The sequence below is a fragment of the Pleurodeles waltl genome, chromosome 3_1, assembly GCF_031143425.1.
Source record: "Pleurodeles waltl isolate 20211129_DDA chromosome 3_1, aPleWal1.hap1.20221129, whole genome shotgun sequence".
NCBI lineage: Eukaryota > Metazoa > Chordata > Amphibia > Caudata > Salamandridae > Pleurodeles > Pleurodeles waltl.
This window is the reverse complement of record NC_090440.1, coordinates 1,374,433,213-1,374,453,684: the sequence shown is the minus strand read 5'-3', so window position 1 is coordinate 1,374,453,684 and position 20,472 is coordinate 1,374,433,213. Positions and strand designations below refer to the sequence as shown.

Sequence of the window (20,472 nt, the reverse complement as noted above, 5' to 3'; positions counted from 1 at the left end):
GCCAAGGCAGTTGTCGTCTTCTGGTCTTCCTCTGCAGGGGTTTTTCAGCTAGGCAGTCCTTCTTCTTGTAGTTGCAGGAATCTAATTTTCTAGGGTTCAGGGTAGCCCTTAAATACTAAATTTAAGGGCGTGTTTAGGTCTGGGGGGTTAGTAGCCAATGGCTACTAGCCCTGAGGGTGGGTACACCCTCTTTGTGCCTCCTCCCAAGGGGAGGGGGTCACAATCCTAACCCTATTGGGGGAATCCTCCATCTGCAAGATGGAGGATTTCTAAAAGTTAGAGTCACTTCAGCTCAGGACACCTTAGGGGCTGTCCTGACTGGCCAGTGACTCCTCCTTGTTGCTTTCTTTGTTCCCTCCAGCCTTGCCGCCAAAAGTGGGGGCCGTGGCCGGAGGGGGCGGGCAACTCCACTAAGCTGGAGTGCCCTGCTGGGCTGTGACAAAGGGGTGAGCCTTTGAGGCTCACCGCCAGGTGTCACAGCTCCTGCCTGGGGGAGGTGTTAGCATCTCCACCCAGTGCAGGCTTTGTTACTGGCCTCAGGGTGACAAAGGCACTCTCCCCATGGGGCCAGCAACATGTCTCTGGTGTGGCAGGCTGCTGGAACTAGTCAGCCTACACAGACAGTCGGTTAAGTTTCAGGGGGCACCTCTAAGGTGCCCTCTGGGGTGTATTTTACAATAAAATGTACACTGGCATCAGTGTGCATTTATTGTGCTGAGAAGTTTGATACCAAACTTCCCAGTTTTCAGTGTAGCCATTATGGGGCTGTGGAGTTCGTGTTTGACAGACTCCCAGACCATATACTCTTATGGCTACCCTGCACTTACAATGTCTAAGGTTTTGTTTAGACACTGTAGGGGTACCATGCTCATGCACTGGTACCCTCACCTATGGTATAGTGCACCCTGCCTTAGGGCTGTAAGGCCTGCTAGAGGGGTGTCTTACCTATACTGCATAGGCAGTGAGAGGCTGGCATGGCACCCTGAGGGGAGTGCCATGTCGACTTACTCGTTTTGTTCTCACTAGCACACACAAGCTGGCAAGCAGTGTGTCTGTGCTGAGTGAGAGGTCTCCAGGGTGGCATAAGACATGCTGTAGCCCTTAGAGACCTTCCTTGGCATCAGGGCCCTTGGTACTAGAAGTACCAGTTACAAGGGACTTATCTGGATGCCAGGGTCTGCCAATTGTGGATACAAAAGTACAGGTTAGGGAAAGAACACTGGTGCTGGGGCCTGGTTAGCAGGCCTCAGCACACTTTCAATTGTAAACATAGCATCAGCAAAGGCAAAAAGTCAGGGGGCAACCATGCCAAGGAGGCATTTCCTTACACCATACTTCTTATTAAAAGACAACCATCCCGGGACTGTAAACTCAGATTGTGCAAATGCTTCAGCCTAAACTTCAGTCAGGGAGTCTTCTGTGCTGTGAGACCGAGGGAGGGGCATGCAGCTTAACAATAAACAGGCCTTCTTACCAGTGTGCCTCCTAGCTGAAAGAAATGCAAATGCACACAGCTGGTTAATCTGCAAATGCAAAGGTGGCTTGGGAGAAGTTACTGGTTTCATTGATGGAATCACATAAAGCTTTGTGATGACAAAGGTTTATTTTTCTCCACTGGTAGTGCAAGGGAGTTACCAGCTGAGCTGTGCAGGTTGTGCTGTTCAGGGCAGTTAAATAAAAATAAATCATTACCTACAGTCTGGGTATTACTTAAACCTATATTTTGGAAGCACCATTTTATCTGAAACCTTTTTGCACATATGGTAGCAGCCTGTCTTATACAGTGTGTAATGCAAGTTTAACTTAATGACTTACATGCTCCCAGGGCTTCCTGTCACAGGCTATGCCTTCTTAGCAGTAACAACATACAAGTCACAATTATCCATTGCACCAACCAAGATATAATTCTGTGGTTCTCTGGTTACACACAGACCTCTCAGTGGATTAACTAACAGAGGTTTTCATAATACACAATAGTGTGCTTAACACTGATTAAATTAACTTTTTTAATTTATTTTTTCATTTAATCTGTGAGTTATTATATACGTAGCTATCTGAAGAAGAATATTTATTTTTTTTAGCCAAACCTTTGACCCCACCCCCACACTCATGGTCCCAGCCCCCATTGAATACAGCATCACAGTTCCCATACTTTTTGTAATGCACTTCAACTGCTGTACAACACAGTGTGTGCTCAGGCAGGCATAGGAATCACATGCTAATAAACAGAGACAGAGAAATGTCATTTACAGTGTGGTAAAGTCAACATCCCTTCTTCAAGAATGCGACTGGTAAGTGCTTCCAGGAGTGCAGCCTACTTTAAGATGCCTATCTGTTACACTGAATGAATAATGGCTGCCGTGACCTGGGCCTCTTGGCTGTATTTGTGTCCTTTCCCAGCTGGTTGCGATCAGTTAATTAAATGGGGTTTCATGCAAGTGAGAGCCTGTGTCTTGACAAAAGGGAGAGATCGCTTAAAAAAAATCACACTTTTGATGACTTTAAAGTAATTTTACTTTAATAGTTCTGCAAAAACCAGGCACCACAAGTACCAAAAACACAAGACGAACAATTATCATTTATTTGGAACGCTTAAGACATTTACTGTGACATCCATATTTCAATTACATCTGATCATTCTTAAGGAGCATCTAAAAATATCTTAGTGGAGAAACACTTCCTGTTAAGGGTTAATCGTGCTACGTTGATTTGTGTGTTCCATTGTGTAGAGCTACAACCAAGGAACAGACATTCAACCGCTTGCTCGCTCACAAAATATTTTGTATTTTAAACATTCTGCATGCTGCCATTTAATCTTCTCCATGCTCTCCTTTCTAATAGGCTGTTTACCTCCCTAGCACTCCAGAGCGGTCAGGAGATGGAGTAGTAGCGGCAAGGCTTTATGTGGGAAGAATAAACTGGGGCGGGTGTATCAGAGGGGTGTAGCCAATGTAGTTAAGGGTGTTGCTTAAACACATAAGCTAAAAATCTGTGCTTACCACAGTGTGCTGCCCAACTGGTATTTTGCTGCCTCTTTCCATTATTGTATTCAGATTCAATACAACTGACACTACACCTGAAACAAGCTATTACTCTTGGCTTTGACAATGATTGATAGATGCATAAGATTAATCCCTGGTAACACAGCACCCAGGATAATGTGCTGCATCGCTATATACTTATAAGATCCAAAAGTCAAGACCTATTGGCTTTGCCAATGCTTGATTCTCTTTCTGCAGCACACATAGAAAAAGGAAAATGCCTCTGAGGGTTGTTATGTGCAGTAAGGTGTCCCTTCATGCACAAAAACAATCCTGCCTGCAACACAAGCACCCTTGCACCGTGAAACATGGGTGCCCGCATTGGTGCTAGACAGCCAAAAAAGTGCCAGTGCAAAGAAATACAGGAATGCACTATATAATGTTAAATACGGCACATTTCTGCCTTTTCACGTCGTGCAGAAAGGTTAAAGTATAAATCTAGGTCTTACTTCTAGGTCAGAACTTACCTGTGCCATTACACCCCCAAGGCCAGTCAGGGGGTCTCCCCCACTCGCCGTACCGGTGGTCCAACTGATTTCTGCGTAATTGAACATGGCAAATGACAAAGTGCCGTCTGAGATCAGGAGCGCCTGGAAAGTATTCACCTGTGGGAAAAAATAAAAGGCCAGTGTGAATTCTTCTTCGACTCTCTTCTCAGGTTTCCCTCCCTCTGTTCTGTGTCTTCCTTCCAACAAGTAACTTTAGCACCACAAGGAGTAATGTAGTACACGTGAACTGAGCAAGCCCAGATGCCCCGGTCCCACGGAAACAAGCACATTCCTTGAGATGGCACATAATAAGGACATTGTGTTAGGTTGCAGTCTGACCTGGACTGCGAAGCCTAGGAACTGCACGGCTGGAGATGGAGTGGACGGGATGGAACCGAAGCCAAGACGATAACTAAACAGGCTCATCACAATAAATACCTATATGACAATATTCCATGGCACTGCACATAGACTGTGTACTCCACAATGCTGCTTCCGCTGTAATCACTGCAGCATTAAAGAAATGTTGGTAAAGTCAATAAGTCTGCTTTTAATGTGTCAATACAAGTAAGCATTCATTTATACATGTTGTTTACTTGCATTGCTTGGACAAACGCTGTCTACCACATTAAAGCCTACCCTATTGGCTTGGCTAGTTGTGGCAAAAAGTAGCAGAAAAACGATTGTTTGCTGTATTGAATGCATATAGGAAATAACGTATACAAAGTGACAGACAATGTGGCAATGTGATGACTGAATGTGCTTTACCATTGTAAAGTAGGCCGTCATGCGTTCAAATGGAGGCTCTTCCTGGAAGGCAGAATAGTGCACCCTATAGTTGACATTGTGAGGTGAGATAGCTTTATACTGCCCTGGGTAGAGTCAAGGCCTATACAGTCGTGCAGTCCTTCATTTTTTTATAGTTCATTTGAACTATTACAGATAGTACACATAATAACAGATCATTACTTTATAACATGTGAACTTCAGAGATGGGTTATATCTTAAAGCAATGGCATTGAACACTTTATAATTGAACTTTACATATAACTTCAGTGCAGAATTACATTTTATGCGGCCACAAATCTTCAAAGATGTAGAATTAGACCTTACTGGGGTGGTGCTGCTGCCACCGTAGAATGTGACCTCATCCCAGGTTACCACAAACACCCAGGTGGCAGAGAAAGATGGCAGGTTCCGGAAGTGTTTCCTGACAGCTTTGGAGGCGTTTCTTAGGATATCGGGGTCACTGGTCTCTCGGTAGTAGATCTCCCCTCTGATTCCGTTGTGTACGTCAGCCCAAAAAGGCGCAATGAATGCCCGGCCATCTGAGAGAGGAAAGGCCTCGGGTGTGAACTGGCTCACCAGGACGTTGAAGGAAACCACACCATTGTTGTTTACCTATAGAACAAAAGATACATATCACTTAAATGGACTTGTAAAACAACCAGTATGTAGATCGGCAACAATTATTCATCCATTTTGTTTTGCAATGAGTTCCAAAACGGGTGAAATATGTCTGTGATCGTTGAAAACGTTTGATCGATGACTCTATCAGATGCATATTTGTCACCATTCACTGAGGTAATGATAGAAAACTGGGATTTTGACAAATTCTGAGGGTAAAAGATGTTATCAATGAAGCATTTGTACACATTTTAAGGCCATATACATGGGACCAACCATCTAGCATATTAAAAACAAAACAAAAAATCATCTTAAACTAACCTTCAGTTTACTTGCACTTCGAATTGTAAGAAATCCGGCCAGTTTGGGAATTTGCTTCATCAACAAGTTTAGAGTTGAGAGAGAGAGTGTGGCCATTTCTGAGCAGGAAACCCAATATAAACAGGCACGGCCAAAATATAACCATACGTTTATTTGTATTCACATTGCACATACACGTAGTTTGCCATCCTCAAAATATAGGTAAATCTGCAAGTGTCAAAAGCAGGAGTAAGCCATTTTCCATGGTAGAAATGGTGAAGAAAAATACCAATTTACAGGGAGACACAGGAGTAGTATGCACGGATACCACCCTAGTGAATTAGAGAAGTAGCTGCAAAACATCACCAAGTTGTCACTATTTTAGCACAGTCATAAACAAACATTAAAAACCAGGTGTGTTGGGTGGACATGCAGAGAAACTACAACTAAGCGACTTATTTATATATTGGTGGACGGGTTATTTAGCCACACACGGCAGAGTACAGAACAGACAGTTCACCCACTCTATTTAGACCCACTCTAATTAGATTCCAGCAGACCGTCATGTGTTCTCTGGCAGACGCTTTACACTGACAACCCGTGGAGCCATTAGTGTAAAAACATCTAATTGTTCAGCTTCTTTAGAAGAGACAGGTTGATATATTTGTCTTCTCTTTAGAGACATCAGGAAAATACGTCTGTCCGGAAGAGAAAAAGTGGGAAATGAGCTACACAACTTGTGAGAAAGTGGGGAGACAGGATAATTTTTAAAATGATTTTACAAAAACAAACTCGCTTTGGGAGGTTGTCTCCTAGAACAAAAAAAGTGTGTTGTGCATTTGCATGAAACATGACAGCCGCTCAGAAAACTTTAAATGTATTTGTGGTGCTTTGGTGGGGGAGGCTCCTCTGAAGGCAAGGAGATCTCTATGTGGAATAAGGAGACCTCTAAATATGGATGGTGGTAGTCCACTTGTGCAGCACAGGTAATTGCCTATACTCCCTTGTTAGGTAGCAGGTTGCCCGCCAAAGATAAATTAACCCCTTCACTGCCTGGCCTTTTCCCCCTCATGTGCCAAGCCTTTTTTTGGCTGTTTGGGGCAGTTCGCACTTAGGCTCTCCTAACGTTTTGTCCACATAAGCTACCCATGCCAAATCTGCGTCCTTTTTTCCCAACATCCTAGGGATTCTAGAGGTACCCAGATATTGTGGGTTCCTCTGAAGGAGACCAAGAAATTAGCCAAAATACAGTGAATAGTTTGTTTTTTAAAAGAAAAATGGGAAAAGGGCTGCAGAAGAAGGCTTGCGGTTTTTCCCCTGAAAATGGCATCAACAAACAGTTTGTGGTGCTAAAATCGCCATCTTCCCAGCTTTCAGGAACATGCAGACTTGAATCAGAAAACCATATTTTTCAACACAATTTTGGAATTTTACTGGGACATACCCCATTTTTACTTTTTTTGTGCTTTCATCCTCCTTCCAGCTAGTGACAGAAATGGGTGTAAAAACAATGCTGGATCTCAGAAAGCTAAACATTTCTGAAAAGTATACAACATTCTGAATTCAGCAAGGGGTAATTTGTGTAGATCCTACAAGGGTTTCCTACAGAAAATAACAGCTGAAATACAAAAATATTGAAATTAAGGTAAACAAAAACAGCCATTTTCTCCATGTTTTACTCTGTAATTTTTTCCTGCGATGCCAGATTTTTGAAAGCGATATACCATTACGTCTGCTGGACTCTTCTGGTTGTGGGGATATATAGGGCTTATAGGTTCATCAAGAACCCTAGGTACCCAGAGACAATAATTGAGCTGCACCTTGCAATGGGTTTTCGTTCTATACCAGTTATACAGCAGTTCATTTGCTGAAATATAAAGGGGGAAAAATAGGTATTAAGAAAACCTTTGTATTTCCAAAATGGGCACAAGATAAGGTGTTGAGAAGCAGTGGTTATTTGCACATCTCTGAATTCCGGGGTGCCCATACTAGCATGTGAATTACAAGGCATTTCTCAAATAGACGTCCTTTTTTACACGTTGTCTTACATTTGGAAGGAAAAAATGTAGAGAAAGACAAGGGGCAATAACACTTGTTTTGCTATTCTGTGTTCCCCCAAGTCTCCTGATAAAAATGGTACCTCGCTTGCATGGGTAGGCCTAATGCTTGCGACAGGAAACGCAACATGGACACATCACATTTTTACAATGAAATCTGACTTGTTTTTTCAAAGTGCCTAGCTGTAGATTTTGGCGTTCCTTCAAGTCTCCCGATAAAACTGGTACCTCACTTGTGTGGGTAGGCCTAGTGCCCATGACAGGAAATGAACCAAAACGCAACGTGGACACATCACATTTTCCCAAAGAAAACAGAGCTGTTTTTTGCAAAGTGCCTAGATGTGGATTTTGGCCTCTACCTCAGCCTGCGCCTAGGGAAACCTACCAAACCTGCTCCTTTTTGAAAACTAGACACCTAGGGGAATCCAAGATGGGGTGACCTGTGGGGCTCTCACCAGGTTCTGTTATCCAGAATCCTTTGCAAACCTAAAAATTTGGCCAAAAAAACACTTTTTCCTCACATTTCGGTGACAGAAAGTTCTAGAATTTGAGAGGCACCACAAATTTGCTTCCACCCAGCGTTCCCCCAAGTCTCCTGATAAAAATGATGCCTCACTTGTGTGGGTAGGCCTAGTGCTCGCAACAGGAAATGCCCCAAAACACTATCTGGACACATCTAAATGACCAAATGTAAAACTACCTATTTTTGCGGGGGGCACCTGCATTTTTGGTCTTAGGCTCAGCAGCCATCTAGGGAAACCTACCAAACCCAGATATTCCTGAAAACTAGACACCCGAGAGAGTCCAGGGAGGTGTGACTTGCGTGGACCCCCCAATGTTTTCTTACCCAGAATCCTCAGCTCAGCAAACCTCAAAGGAAGCTAAAAATATATATTTTTCCCACATTTCTGTGTGGGATCACTGCACGGAGACAAATTTCCCACCACCCAATGTTCCCCTCAGTCTCCCGGTAAAAATGATACCTCAGGTAGGTGGGACAAGTGCCTGTGACAGAGAAGAGCCAAAAATATGTTGAAATTGAGGGGGAACCAAAGCGGGTCCAAAAGGGCAGTCTGAAAAAAACACTTTTAGACTGACAAGTGCAGCAGAATTTTTATTGGTACGGATGAGACAATGTTGGGTGGTAGGAATTTTGTGGATTCCTGCAGATTCCGGAATGTTCCATCACAAAAATATGGGAAAAATCTGTGATTTCCAGCAAAGTTGGAGGTTTGCAGGGCATTGTGGGTAAGAAAATGGTGCGGGGAGCATGTGAAGGACACCACCCTGGAATCAACCAGATGTTTATTTTTCAGATGTGTCTAGGTCTTGTGGATTTTTATACATGGCAGCGTCCCAAAGTAAAAAAAGTGCATCCCTCACCATTCCAAGTGGGACAATTTTGAGAGTTACCAAGCTCTCATGGCCCAAATGTAAAACCAAAACCCAAAATAATCAAATGTCCTCTTGCTTGCCATGAGATAAGATGGTTTAGTGTGCGGAGGAGAGCTGAAAGACTGTTACCCCATTCAGTTGGGGTGGGGGCATAACCAGGCCCATACTGTTTGGTAGCCACCACCCCACTATTTTTGTTTTAATTCCCTGGCATCTAGTAGACTTTCTGCCCCCTGGGGTGTGGATCGGGGGTAATTGCCCAATCTGCCCACTGGTGGGCAGTACCACATTGGCCCCTTTTATTTGGTGTGGGCGTATGGCCATACCCCCACCCCCTTATTTTGAAAACAAAATCTTCCCTGGTCTCTGCTGGGCTTTCTGCCCCCCTTGGGGGCGAATGGGCCTTCCAAAAATGAGCTGAAGGGGGGCAGATATGGCCAACAGTAATGGGTGCCAATGGGGAGTGACCCTTGCCCAAGGGGCAGCCCCTCAAACAAAACACACACATACACACACACCAATCCCTGGTGTCTAGTGGTTTCTGCCCCCCTTGGGGACAGATTGGCATAACAAAAATAGGTCAGGCAGAAATGCCCTAAATAGAATTTGCCCCCCAGAGGAGGGACCCTTGCCTAAGGGGACGCTCCCCATACATAAAAACATAAAGTAAGTACAAAAATATATATATCCCTGGTGTCAAGAGGTTTCTGCTCCCTCTGGGGGCAGATTGGCCTAATAATAGTAGGCCGATCAGCCCCCAGGGGGGCCAGAACTGGCCTAAAAATAATTTGGCCCCCCCAGGGAGCGACCCTTGCCTAAGGGGTCGCTCCCTACATAAAAAAAAGTATCCTTGGTGTCTAGGGTTTTTCTGCCCCCCCGGGACAGATCGGCCTAATTACATTAGGCCGATGTGCCCCCGGGCGAGCAGAAATGGACTAAAAATATTTTGCCCCCCGGGGAGTGGCCCTTTGCCAAGGGGCTGCTTCCCTTATGCGTATGTATAAAAAAAAAAAAACATTCCCTGGTGTCTAGTGGTCTCTGCCCCAAGAGGGGGGCAGAAATGGCCTAAAAATAACTTGCCCACCCCGGGGAGCGACCCTTGCCTAAGGGGTCGCTTCCCACATATAAAAATATATATATATATATATCTATCCCTGGAGTCTAAGGGTTTGCCTAAAAATAATTTGGCCCCCTGGGGAGTGGCCCTTGCCCAAGCGGCCACTCCCCTTACGCGTATGTATAATAAAAAAAAAATCCCTGGTCTCTAGTGGTTTCTGCCCACCCCTGGGGGCAGATCGGCCAGGGGAGGCATAAATGGCCTAAAAATAATTTGTCCCCACCAGGGAGCGACCCTTGCCTAAGGGGTCGCTCCCAACACATAAAAAAAAAAAGTATCCCTGGTGTTTAGGGGTTTTCCGCCCCTCCGGGGGCAGGTCAGCCTAATTGTGTTAGGCCGGTCTGCTCCGGGGGGGGGGGGCAGAAATGGGTTATAAATGATTTGGCCCCCTGGGAGTGGCCCTTGCCCAAGGGCCCACTCCCCTCTTGGCAATTCCCTAAAATAAAATTCCATGGTGTCTAGTGGGCATTTCTGCTGCTCATCGCATTGCAATCGGGCAGCCGAAATGCTAGCAAGACATGAAAGGAAGCCTCTGCTGGCACCCTCCTCCTGAGCAGAAGAGAAATGCTAAGCATTTCTCTTCTGCATGGGAGGTGACCTCTGATAAGGTCAGCATGCGATTGCTTGCTGACGTCATCAGATGTTATGGGGGGATCACTGGGGTCAGGGTGGAAGGGGAAGCGATTCCCCTTCGAGCCCTGACGTGGGGGGTGGGGAAGGGGGAAGCCCTTGGGGGGAGCGCTAGCGCTTCCCCCGAGGGCCGGTAGCTGGACGTAATGGTTACGTCCGTGGCACCTGAGAGGGGCAGCCACGGACGTAACCATTACGTCCATGGCATCTAGAGGGTTACGCTTTTTTTCTATTTGTAAGTACATTTTTAACCACAGTGAGCACATCATGCCTGTGACGAAGAAGTGTAGGCACATTCACTTTTGACGTCAGGGTTACGCTTAGGACTTGAACAGCCATGCCTAAGGTATGTATGACTCTAGAACGAAAGCCTTAAGGCCGATGGTTCAGTAACGAAAGCATTAGAATGAAGCTAGCATTATCATGCCAGATCTAGAATGAACTGTAACAGCACACAGGCACGCACAGTGCTCTTAAACATACCAAATCAACAAATGCCCTAATCATGTGGCCACTTACAGTGCATCATTTTACAGTAACCATTTCACTTACTTTTGCACATTTGGAAATCGTTTGTTGTGACCCAAATCACGTTGCCGCATTGCAGAAATGCACTGCACAGTACCTTAAGTGTACTGGTTTGTGTTTAGTCACTGTGCCAATACAGTGAGGTGTGTTGGTAGGTGTACTTTCACTGAAAATGCATCTAAACCCCACCGTCCGCACTCTGACCTCACAGGAGATGGATTTATGACACAACAATGGAAGCCAGAATCTGGGCGCAAACACCCACACACCCTCAGCCCTAACATTGCCCCTTCCCCTGCTCTGAGCGCTAAATTCGACATGTGGGCAAAACCCCCACCCACGCTCCTAGCCCTAAAACTATCCCTTCCCCATCCCTGATCCCTAAATCTGACATCTGGGCACACCCCCCATGCCCCCCCAACCTGGCCATAGCCCTAAAACTGTCTCTTCCCCAGCCCTGAGCCCTAAATCTAACATTCGGGCACAACCCACACCCTTAGCCCTAAAATGGTCCCTTTCCCAGCTCTGAGTCCTAAATCCGACATCCATTAAATTTTGTGGTAAAGACTATCATTGTAATGCCATTCGTGCTAGAAAACATTTCGGTGTAAAGACAGGCATTGTAATGACCCCTTTGTTGTGCCAGTTTCATTGTAAAGGCTTTGCGTGTTACATCCTTGGTGGAAAAGGACGTTGTCCAAGCCTGAGAGGGGGGCAACCTATTGAGAGGCACTGAAATGCTATCATCTGCACCTGGTTAGTTATTTATTATTCAATATATTGCACGGTTGAGACAGGAATGTCTCCCACATGATGTACAGTTGTAATCCTTGCCTTGTGTGCCCGAAGTTCATATACCTTTGATCCTGGTACAGGCTCTGTGCCAGGGTTTATGGATGGACGGCATGGTGGCAGCATACTGTGTTAAGTGAATTACAGTAAACATGAAAGTGCACCTACAGGCCCATTTATCTAAAATGTTCAGGTGCTCAAGTTCGATCAGGGATCCTGAACACCAACATCCCATGCTTTGAAAATGTATTTATGTGCTATAAATGACTTTGGGTTCCATTTTGAAAGCCCAAATCCTGGAACAAAGTACAAGATGGAGGAGAAGATATTTTTCCCAGACCGCATGTGTGTATTGCTGGCATCTCCTAGACTAGGTGCTGTAGTAAGGAAATAGGAGACAGGGTTTCTTCAGAAGTGCCAGTGCGCTTACTGATACATTGGGCTGTAAATGTCTCTGATTGCAGTTGCAACATGTAGACGGCAAGGGGTGCAGGGTGAGGCCTGCAGTATCTGCAATGCTGCTCTGCCCATCAGGATAGTCTCCAAACGGAGTGTCCCCCCAGAAGTACAAAGAGGTGTGAACTGGCAGCACCCAGCTATTTATGACCACTCTTCGAAGAGATCAGTAAGAGAAACACGAGTCTGTGCACCTTCAAAGGACTCCTTCCCCTTACAACAGAAAATGATGGCCTCATCCTGCACCTATTGCCATCTACCTATCTGCAGATGTATTCAATCATTTACAGATTGATGTATCAGTAAGGGCATTGGAACTTCTAAACTATTATGAATCCTCCCCAGAGGGGAGGGGCCATCACCTGAAGTCAGATCAGAAGGAGGAATTACTGGCCTGTCATGGGTGCCATGATATCATGTCTGTGAGCAAGGGAAGGAAGTGCCAACCCTGGTGGAGAAACTGATGATAGAAGGGACTGCCCTAATTGGCCCTGGCGTAAGGTCCGTCCGACAGAGACTAACTAAAGGAATCACTTTTCTTCCAGTCCAGGTAGTACAGTATTCATCACTTATCCCCATCATAGCTGTCAAGGCACCTTCAGCTGTTTTCCCAAGTGGAAAGTCAACCCAAAAACAAGCCCTTATAACAACCCAACCCCACTCCAGGTAGAGCCTTTAGCAGTGCACAGCACAGGTTGGTCACAGGGCCTGTTTCTGTCAGTGGATGTGTGAGTGAGTGTCTGATTGGGTCTAAAAGTGGGTGTTTGAGTCTATCAGTGGGTCTGAGCGGGTGCATGAGTGTCTGAGTGGGTGTGTGAGTGGGCGCCTGAGTCTCTGAGTGCATGTATGAGGGAATGAATTAATGTACGAATGAGTCTGAGGTTTTTCTTTCAATTGTTTTCATATTTGTAAATATTTTCTGAATACATTGAAAAAATGTGCAAATTTATGCAAATACTATGCATGGCGAATAAAAATTATTTCAGACCCATAATGTACCCCTAAAACACACTTATATCAAATCTCTCTGGTCAGGGCACCTTCCCCTTGACCCCCTATGTCAATTTCTATTTGGAATGTCACCCGAGGACCATGTCCTGTGACATAAAATGGCTGCTGCAACATTCTAGTCAGGTTGAAGACAGTCAATTACTGTACTTCTTTTTGCATGTGCATTCATGAAAATTTGCAAATTTATCACAAAGTCATTGCCTCCAGAGATATACAAATGTATTTTCCCTTTAATATCTCATAAACTACCACACAGATTTACACCAGATACGTGAAAGCTTAATCTGCGTACAGAAAGCTAGCGTCCTGCCAAATTAGGTGGAATTCTGTCCAGCAGTCCGGGTTGTAGACATGTCTAAAGGTCCCATGGGAATTAACATGTGAAACTCAACTTTTTTCGTCCCCCCCTCCCCTTTTCCTAGTCCCCCACTTGACAGACCAATCTGAAACTTTCGGTGCACATCAAGAATCACCACAACACATTTTTTTGGGGAAACTTTTGTGAAGATTTTTCAAATGGTGCCAAAGATATAGGCAAGTTAAAAAAAACGCTTTTTCTATGGAAACATAGTCCTAACTATACCTACCTAGTGGTGACTGCCACAAGGCTATATATATATATATATCACATGTCATGTCATGTGATCAAGGCTGCAACACAATATGGCAAAAAGAATAAAAACAAAAATTGAGAAGCAGTGATGAGGAATAGTCGTTACAGATTGATGGAGTTGAAATATATATTCTAATTAGGACCGAGTTTCTATAGATAAAGAGTTTTTTTGACTTGCATCTTTGGCACCATTAGACAAATCTTTTCCAAAAAAGTGTCAAGTTGGGTCTCGTTGAACATAGACATTTTTGGGGTGATCCGTCAAAAAAAAGAGGAGGTCATAAAAAGTGCTTTTCCCATGTTAATTCCCATCGGGATTTAAGACATGACTGCAGCCCGAGCCAGTGGATGGAATTACACCAAATATGGCAGAAAGGTAAACCTTGGTCCAAAAAGCCCCCTCTTTTATTTGGTGTAAATCTGTTCAGTACTTTTTAAAATATTAAAAGAAAACCAAATTTGTATATCTAAAGGTGCAATCCCTTTACGAATCCTCCCAGACTTGTGGAGAGATCTGATTGGCTGCCAACACTTCAACCAGGAAATGTTGACAGCCATTTTGGGAATCACCCAAAAAAAGATTAAAGAAAAGAAAAGGGGGCAGGGTAGAAATACCCTGAGTCCTTAGCCTTGGTCCATGGGTCCTCATAGGACCACACTTGGCAAAAAATAGCACTTTACATTTACATTGCCCCTGGGTGGCACCTCTTTAATAATTAATAAGGATGGGGGTGCAAAGGGCCCCTTCCTAGGGTTTTCGAATGCCCCCGGAGCCACCACCTCCCTGGGGCAATATTTTATAACAATGCGGGGGGGATGCACAGAACACCCAGGCCCCGGGGACCACTGTCTCCTCATAGCTGCATTAAGAAAATGAATGGGGGGGCTCACTCACCCTTGCCTCGGGAACCACCACCTCTCTGAGGTTACACTAATGAAATTGATATGGGGGACCACAAGGACCCCCTGGGGACCTCCACCTCCCCAGGGCTATATTTACTAACTGTACAGGGGCACACGGACCCCCTCTGGCCTTGGGACCAACATTTTCCCAGAGATAAACTAATGAAATTGATAGGGTGGCCTCACGGACCACCCTGGGCCCTGGTGGCTGCCACCTCCTCGAGGCAACATCTACTAAAAATATGGGGGGCTGTGCGGTACTACCACCTCACCAGGGCTACACTAATAAAAATGATGTCAGGGGGCCCACACAGATCGATGAGGGCCCCAGGGACCACCACCTCCCCAGAGCTAGAATAAATGCTAAGGAGGGGGGCCACCCAGCCTTTAGGACTGCCACCAGCACCAACCCCCCCAGGGCTGGCTCCTGCTACCTTCCGAAGAGGCCAGGGAGGTGTTTGCTTTTGTTTGGTGTGAGCTTTAAAAATGCTCCCACTTGCTGAAAGCAGATATTTCATCTCTTTGCCTGCCCACAATCATGCAGGCAGGGAAAGAGATGAATCGATTGCTCTTGCAAGCAGGGCCCTGCTTTTCCACCAGCTCTCTGCGTACAGGAGCAATGCCGGCTCCCACAGGAGACGGGGAGCTAACTGGGACCACAGGAGCCTTTAAAAAATCAACCTTTCAAGGTGCATCTGCAGAGAAAACACAGTTTGGTGTTTTCTCTGCATTTGCACCCTTTAAAGTTATATGATGAAGACAACCCAGGAACAATCACATTGGCAAAGGTACAGACACACAAGGTCACAGGAGACATTACCTCTGCTTCATTTACCCAGATGTAGTATAGAAGATGCATTATACATTTTCCCAACAAGGTAGCACTTACTAATTAGCCAGTAGAAAGTACTCCAGTTAGGCAGAACTTCTGCACAAAATCTTGGCCTCTCTTGGATAAATAAATAGGGCAGGATTCATTCTGGCATGATGCTCATTTCACAAAAACGAAACCTCAACGGGAAGCATTTACAGATATATATTAAGCAGGTGCCAAAGTTGAAGCTCCACTTCTGTAAAGTACTAGTCATCCATATTTCTTGTGCATAGTCTTGGCAAAGCAAGTGTTTTTTCTCTGCAATTTCTCCTTGAAAAGTTATCTGTAAACCTTGATGGAGGGTGGCTGTTGGGGGTTGGTCACAGGGCCTGTCCACAGGCCAGGCCCTGCAGTCAAGTAATTCAAATTATTTTACATCAAAAAGCATAGAAATCCACTGAAAAAAGTGATGTCATAGTTAGGAAATGGAATTGAATAAACATAGAAATTCACATAAAAATCTAAAGTTTACACGGACAGTATAGTTAGGCTCACATTTCAAAAGTACAAATCCATAGAAATTCAGCTGTTATAGTTAGCGATATTTGAAGTAAATATAACTCGTGCCCTAAGGTAACTATAATCCATGCCTTCACTATGCACTACTAATTACCCTGGATATTACAGCACTCATGACATCTTTTATAACATCATTAAAAATATCGATGCGAGTTACACTTTCCTTAGGGCAAGAGTTATAGTTACCTATATGTGAGCCTAACTATAACGTCCCTGTAACCTTTATTTTCTTAAGTGAATATTTACACATATATATATATTTATATATAGGAGATATATATGATAGCTAGATGTACATAAATACACACCTAGGGGTGCAGGCGTTAAAAGGAGGCATGCCATTATTTTCAATTGGCCTGAATGGCCTTCGGAGGATTAGCATCAACATTTCTGACACTGATTCTGCAAAGCTCCGAACTAGCGTCAAACATTTTGATGCTAGTTCCCCTAACTACTTACGGGTGTGCCGGATCTTAGATAGAGCGCACACATGGTGGCATTAGGGAGCACTAAGGGCTGCAATAAAAGTGACGATGCAATGGGTGCAGACCCACTTTTCTTAAATCAGGGCCAAATTCCTTGAAACAAATGTGTAAATAACTAGAAAGACTCTACAAAAAAGAAGTGTACAAAAGTTGGGACAACATTACTTTATATATATACATAGAAGTAGGATGTTCATTTCTATGCATATGCTGTAATTGGTGGCGGACACAAGAAATGAAATTGCTGTCAGGCACAGTCCGGGAGTACACCTCACATCTCTTTCGTGAGCTGGAAAAAGGAGCATTTGTTTATGCACATGGGCTGCCTCATCTGTACGCCGCACCACTACCAACAGAACTGTGCGGCAGGAGGCCCTTTGGGGCTGTGTATGTGTGTGTATATATATATATATATATATATATATATAGATATATATAGATATGTATATATATTCACATCTATATATAGAGCCATAGAAATTTTGTAGTTATAGTTATGGTTAGCTCAAGTAAGTATAACTCATGCCCTAAGGTAACTATAACTTGTGCCCCCTCCATGCACAGTTTTCTACTCAATAGTTTTACTGCAAATTTTATATTGACATCATCGATGATGTTATCTAAGATGTCATCAGTGACATAATATGTGGAGTAATTAGCAGTGCATGACAAGCAAGCGAGTTATAGCTACCTTAGGTCACGAGTTATAATTACTTCAGATAACTATAACTGCTGAATCTCTATGGTGTGTGTGACTACAAGGTGAACATAATGCTAACGTCTCTGTAACCTTTGTTTTTTTCAGCAAATGTATGGTTTTTTAATGTTAAGTAATTTTAATTACTTTACCTTAATCCAACCACCACTGCACACTGCCTTTGACCATGTGTGGCAGGGTTTGGCCGCAGAGCCTGACCACAGGGCCAACCCCCTATAAACACCAAACTCGGCGCCACGCACGGCTTTTGGTCATGCACAGTAGGGGTGGGCCAAAAGGCCTGGCTTCGGCCTTCAGCCAGGCCCAGCAGCCTACTGCCCATAAGCACCCAACCCTGCAACACACACACTGCCTTTGGCTGTGCACAGCAGGGGCTGGCAGCAGGGTAGGGCCTGTAGCCTACCCCCTATATGCACCTAACCTCGTGCATGCATGGCATTCAATCATGCGTGGACGGGATTGGCCACAGGGCCTTGGCAAAGAAAAGAAAAAGGGACAGCATAGGAATACCCTATACCCTAGACTTGGTGCTAGAGTCCCCTTGGGGCCCTGCCAGGTAAAAAAAGCATTTTAAAAATAATTCTGGCACAAAATCTTGGCAGATGTGCAAATCTGAAGCAATAAAAAAAACAAAAAAACAAGCGCAGTCTCCCACACTTGTTTACTACAAAGCTCCAGGGTGGGCCATGTTCCAAGATGTGTGTTTCTTGAAAAATAAAGGAGGGGTGAGCACAAGGCCCCACTACTAGGGATTTTTGAGGAGTCCCAGAGACCACCACCTCCTCAGGGCTTTGTTGTTATTAAGGAGGGGGACTGTGTGGACCCCCTTCTTGGGGCTCTTTGAGATCCAGGGAAAATCGCCTCCCTAGGGCTTTTATTAAAAAAAAGGAAGGGGACCGTGTGGAACCCCCTCCTGGGGCTTAAATATGCCCTGGGTACCAACACATCCCTGAGTCTAAATAAACATTGATGCAGTGATCAGTGTGGATGCCCTGGGCCCAGAGGACCACTAACTCCCTTGGCCCTAATACATAATTTAAAGGGGAAGGCGTTCCATGCAGCCCCCCCTCCCTGGGCCAATTTCAGCCCCCAGAAACCCATCCCTTAGGGCACAGCCAGGGCACCCAGTGTGCTTCAATGGGAACTGCGGGTTGAGTCTCAACGCCCACGTGGTCCTAGTTGACTCCCTGTTACCTGCAGGTGCCAACATTGCTTCCAAATGCAGGGATCTAATAAATATACAGCTCCCTGTGTGCAGGAACAAAACTCAGCTTCCAGCGAGGGTGAGCACTTTGACAGCTCCTGCTTGTTGGAAGCGGAGATAATGTTTGCCCTCACTTGGCAGGAGCTGTTGCAGCTCTCATCAATTGAAAGCAATTGAAATCTCCTTTTTAATTAGCATGGTCCAGACACAGGGAGGTGGTGGCCTCCGTGGCCACCATCCTTTTGGGAATTTTGAACTTGGCCCCAGAGAGGTTCGGTGCGCCCCGCAGCTTTATTTGTTTAGTCCTGGAGAGGTGATGCTCCCTGGGGCTCAATGAGCCCAAACGGAGGGGGTCCACGCAATCCTCCTACCATATTGAAATGAAGCCCCGGCGAGGTGGTGGTCCCCAGGGATAAAAATAGCCGTAGGAGGGAATACCCGTGCACCACACCAACATTCTTTAATTTGCTAGGCTAAAGCCGACCCGCAAAATGACTACCAACACTTCCTGGTTGAAGTGTTGGTAGCCAATCAGATATCAGAGAAGACTAGGATGCGTGAAGGATGTGTTTCCCTCGTTATATTTGTGTTTCTTTTGTCTTTTATATCTCAAACACTACTGAACGGATTTACACCAAATCACAAAATGCATGCTTTCTTGACCAATTGTTAGATTTCTGCCAAATTTGGTGTAATTCCATCCAGCTGTTTGGGCTGTAGATGTGTTCAAAAGCCCTTTGGGGAAATGCACTGGGAAAATACATTTTGGTGTACCTCTTTTTTTTCAGCCCCTGCTTGATGGATCAACCCGAATCTTTCAAGACAGCAGCGGAACCAACTGTCATATTAGTTATGAACATTTCAAGAAGATTTGTCAAATGGCACCAAAGTTATTGTTAAAACAAAAAAAGCTTTTCATAGGGAAACTAGGGGCCATATGTACAACTATTTTGTTTTGCAACTTGCAATTTGCAATATTTTGCGAATCACAAATTGTGAGTCGTAAAGCAAAACGTACAACAGTGTCAACCACACTGATTGCAATTCGCAAATGGGTCGCAAGGTATCTTCCTCATCAATATTCATAAGGGAGGTCGCAATTTGCAACCCATTTATGAATGGCAACAATCATAGGGATGGTGGCCTGCTGGGGTCAGCAGACCACCATATCTGTGATTGATTTGCTTAAAGGAAAACGGGACGCATTTAGAAAACAAAAATTAAAGTTACCTTTTCATTTTTTCAGAGTAGGCAGCGGTCCCTCCTCTGAAAAAATGTTGGCCTCCCCATTCACAAAGGGGAAGGGGTCCCTTGGGCACCCCTTTCTATTTACAAATGGGTTACCACCAATTTGCAATTGGTGGTAAGTGAGACTGATTTACGACCGCATTCACAGTCGCAAAACAATCATACATGGGCCTGTGAGACGCAATGAGGAAGGGACGCCCTTGGCATGGCCCTTCCTAATTGCGAGTCACAATCTCTATTTTGTGAGTCGGTAACAGGATACTGACTCGCAAAATAGGGATAGTACATGCAGCAAGGCAATTTTGTGGTCATAAAAGGCAAATTTTGCACTTTGCAACCACAAAATAGCTTTGTACATCTGGCCCCAAGTCCTAACTACAACTACCTACTGACAGTCACTATATATATATATATATTCAATTTAAAAACTACTGAGACATTATATTTAGGCTCACATTTCACATGTATAAAACCATAGAAATATAATTTGGGCCCCCGTAATACACTGCTTATGACCTCCCATGTTACATTACTCATGACATTGTCAGTGACATCACTGATGACATCTCAAAAGACATCACTGCTAGGAAAGTGGCAGTTCCCAGGCCTACAGAAGGGCCTGGCGGCTGCCCGTGTTATCTTTATTTAAAGCTCTGGGCGGTGATGGTCCCCAGGGCTACAGAGAG

General features: G+C 44.7%; 1 protein-coding gene across 1 annotated transcript in view; it reads right to left on the bottom strand.

Annotated features, from left to right (window-relative positions):
• The window catches only part of TECTA (tectorin alpha), a 333,031-nt gene that overhangs the window by 280,517 nt on the left and 32,042 nt on the right, over positions 1 to 20,472 (bottom strand). Inside the window, exons 4-5 of the mRNA XM_069221517.1 lie at positions 4,643 to 4,930; positions 3,509 to 3,646 (exon numbers count right to left, since the gene is read on the bottom strand). Of these exons, the coding sequence (XP_069077618.1) occupies positions 3,509 to 3,646; positions 4,643 to 4,930 (426 nt within the window). The remainder of the gene's footprint in view (positions 1 to 3,508; positions 3,647 to 4,642; positions 4,931 to 20,472) is intronic.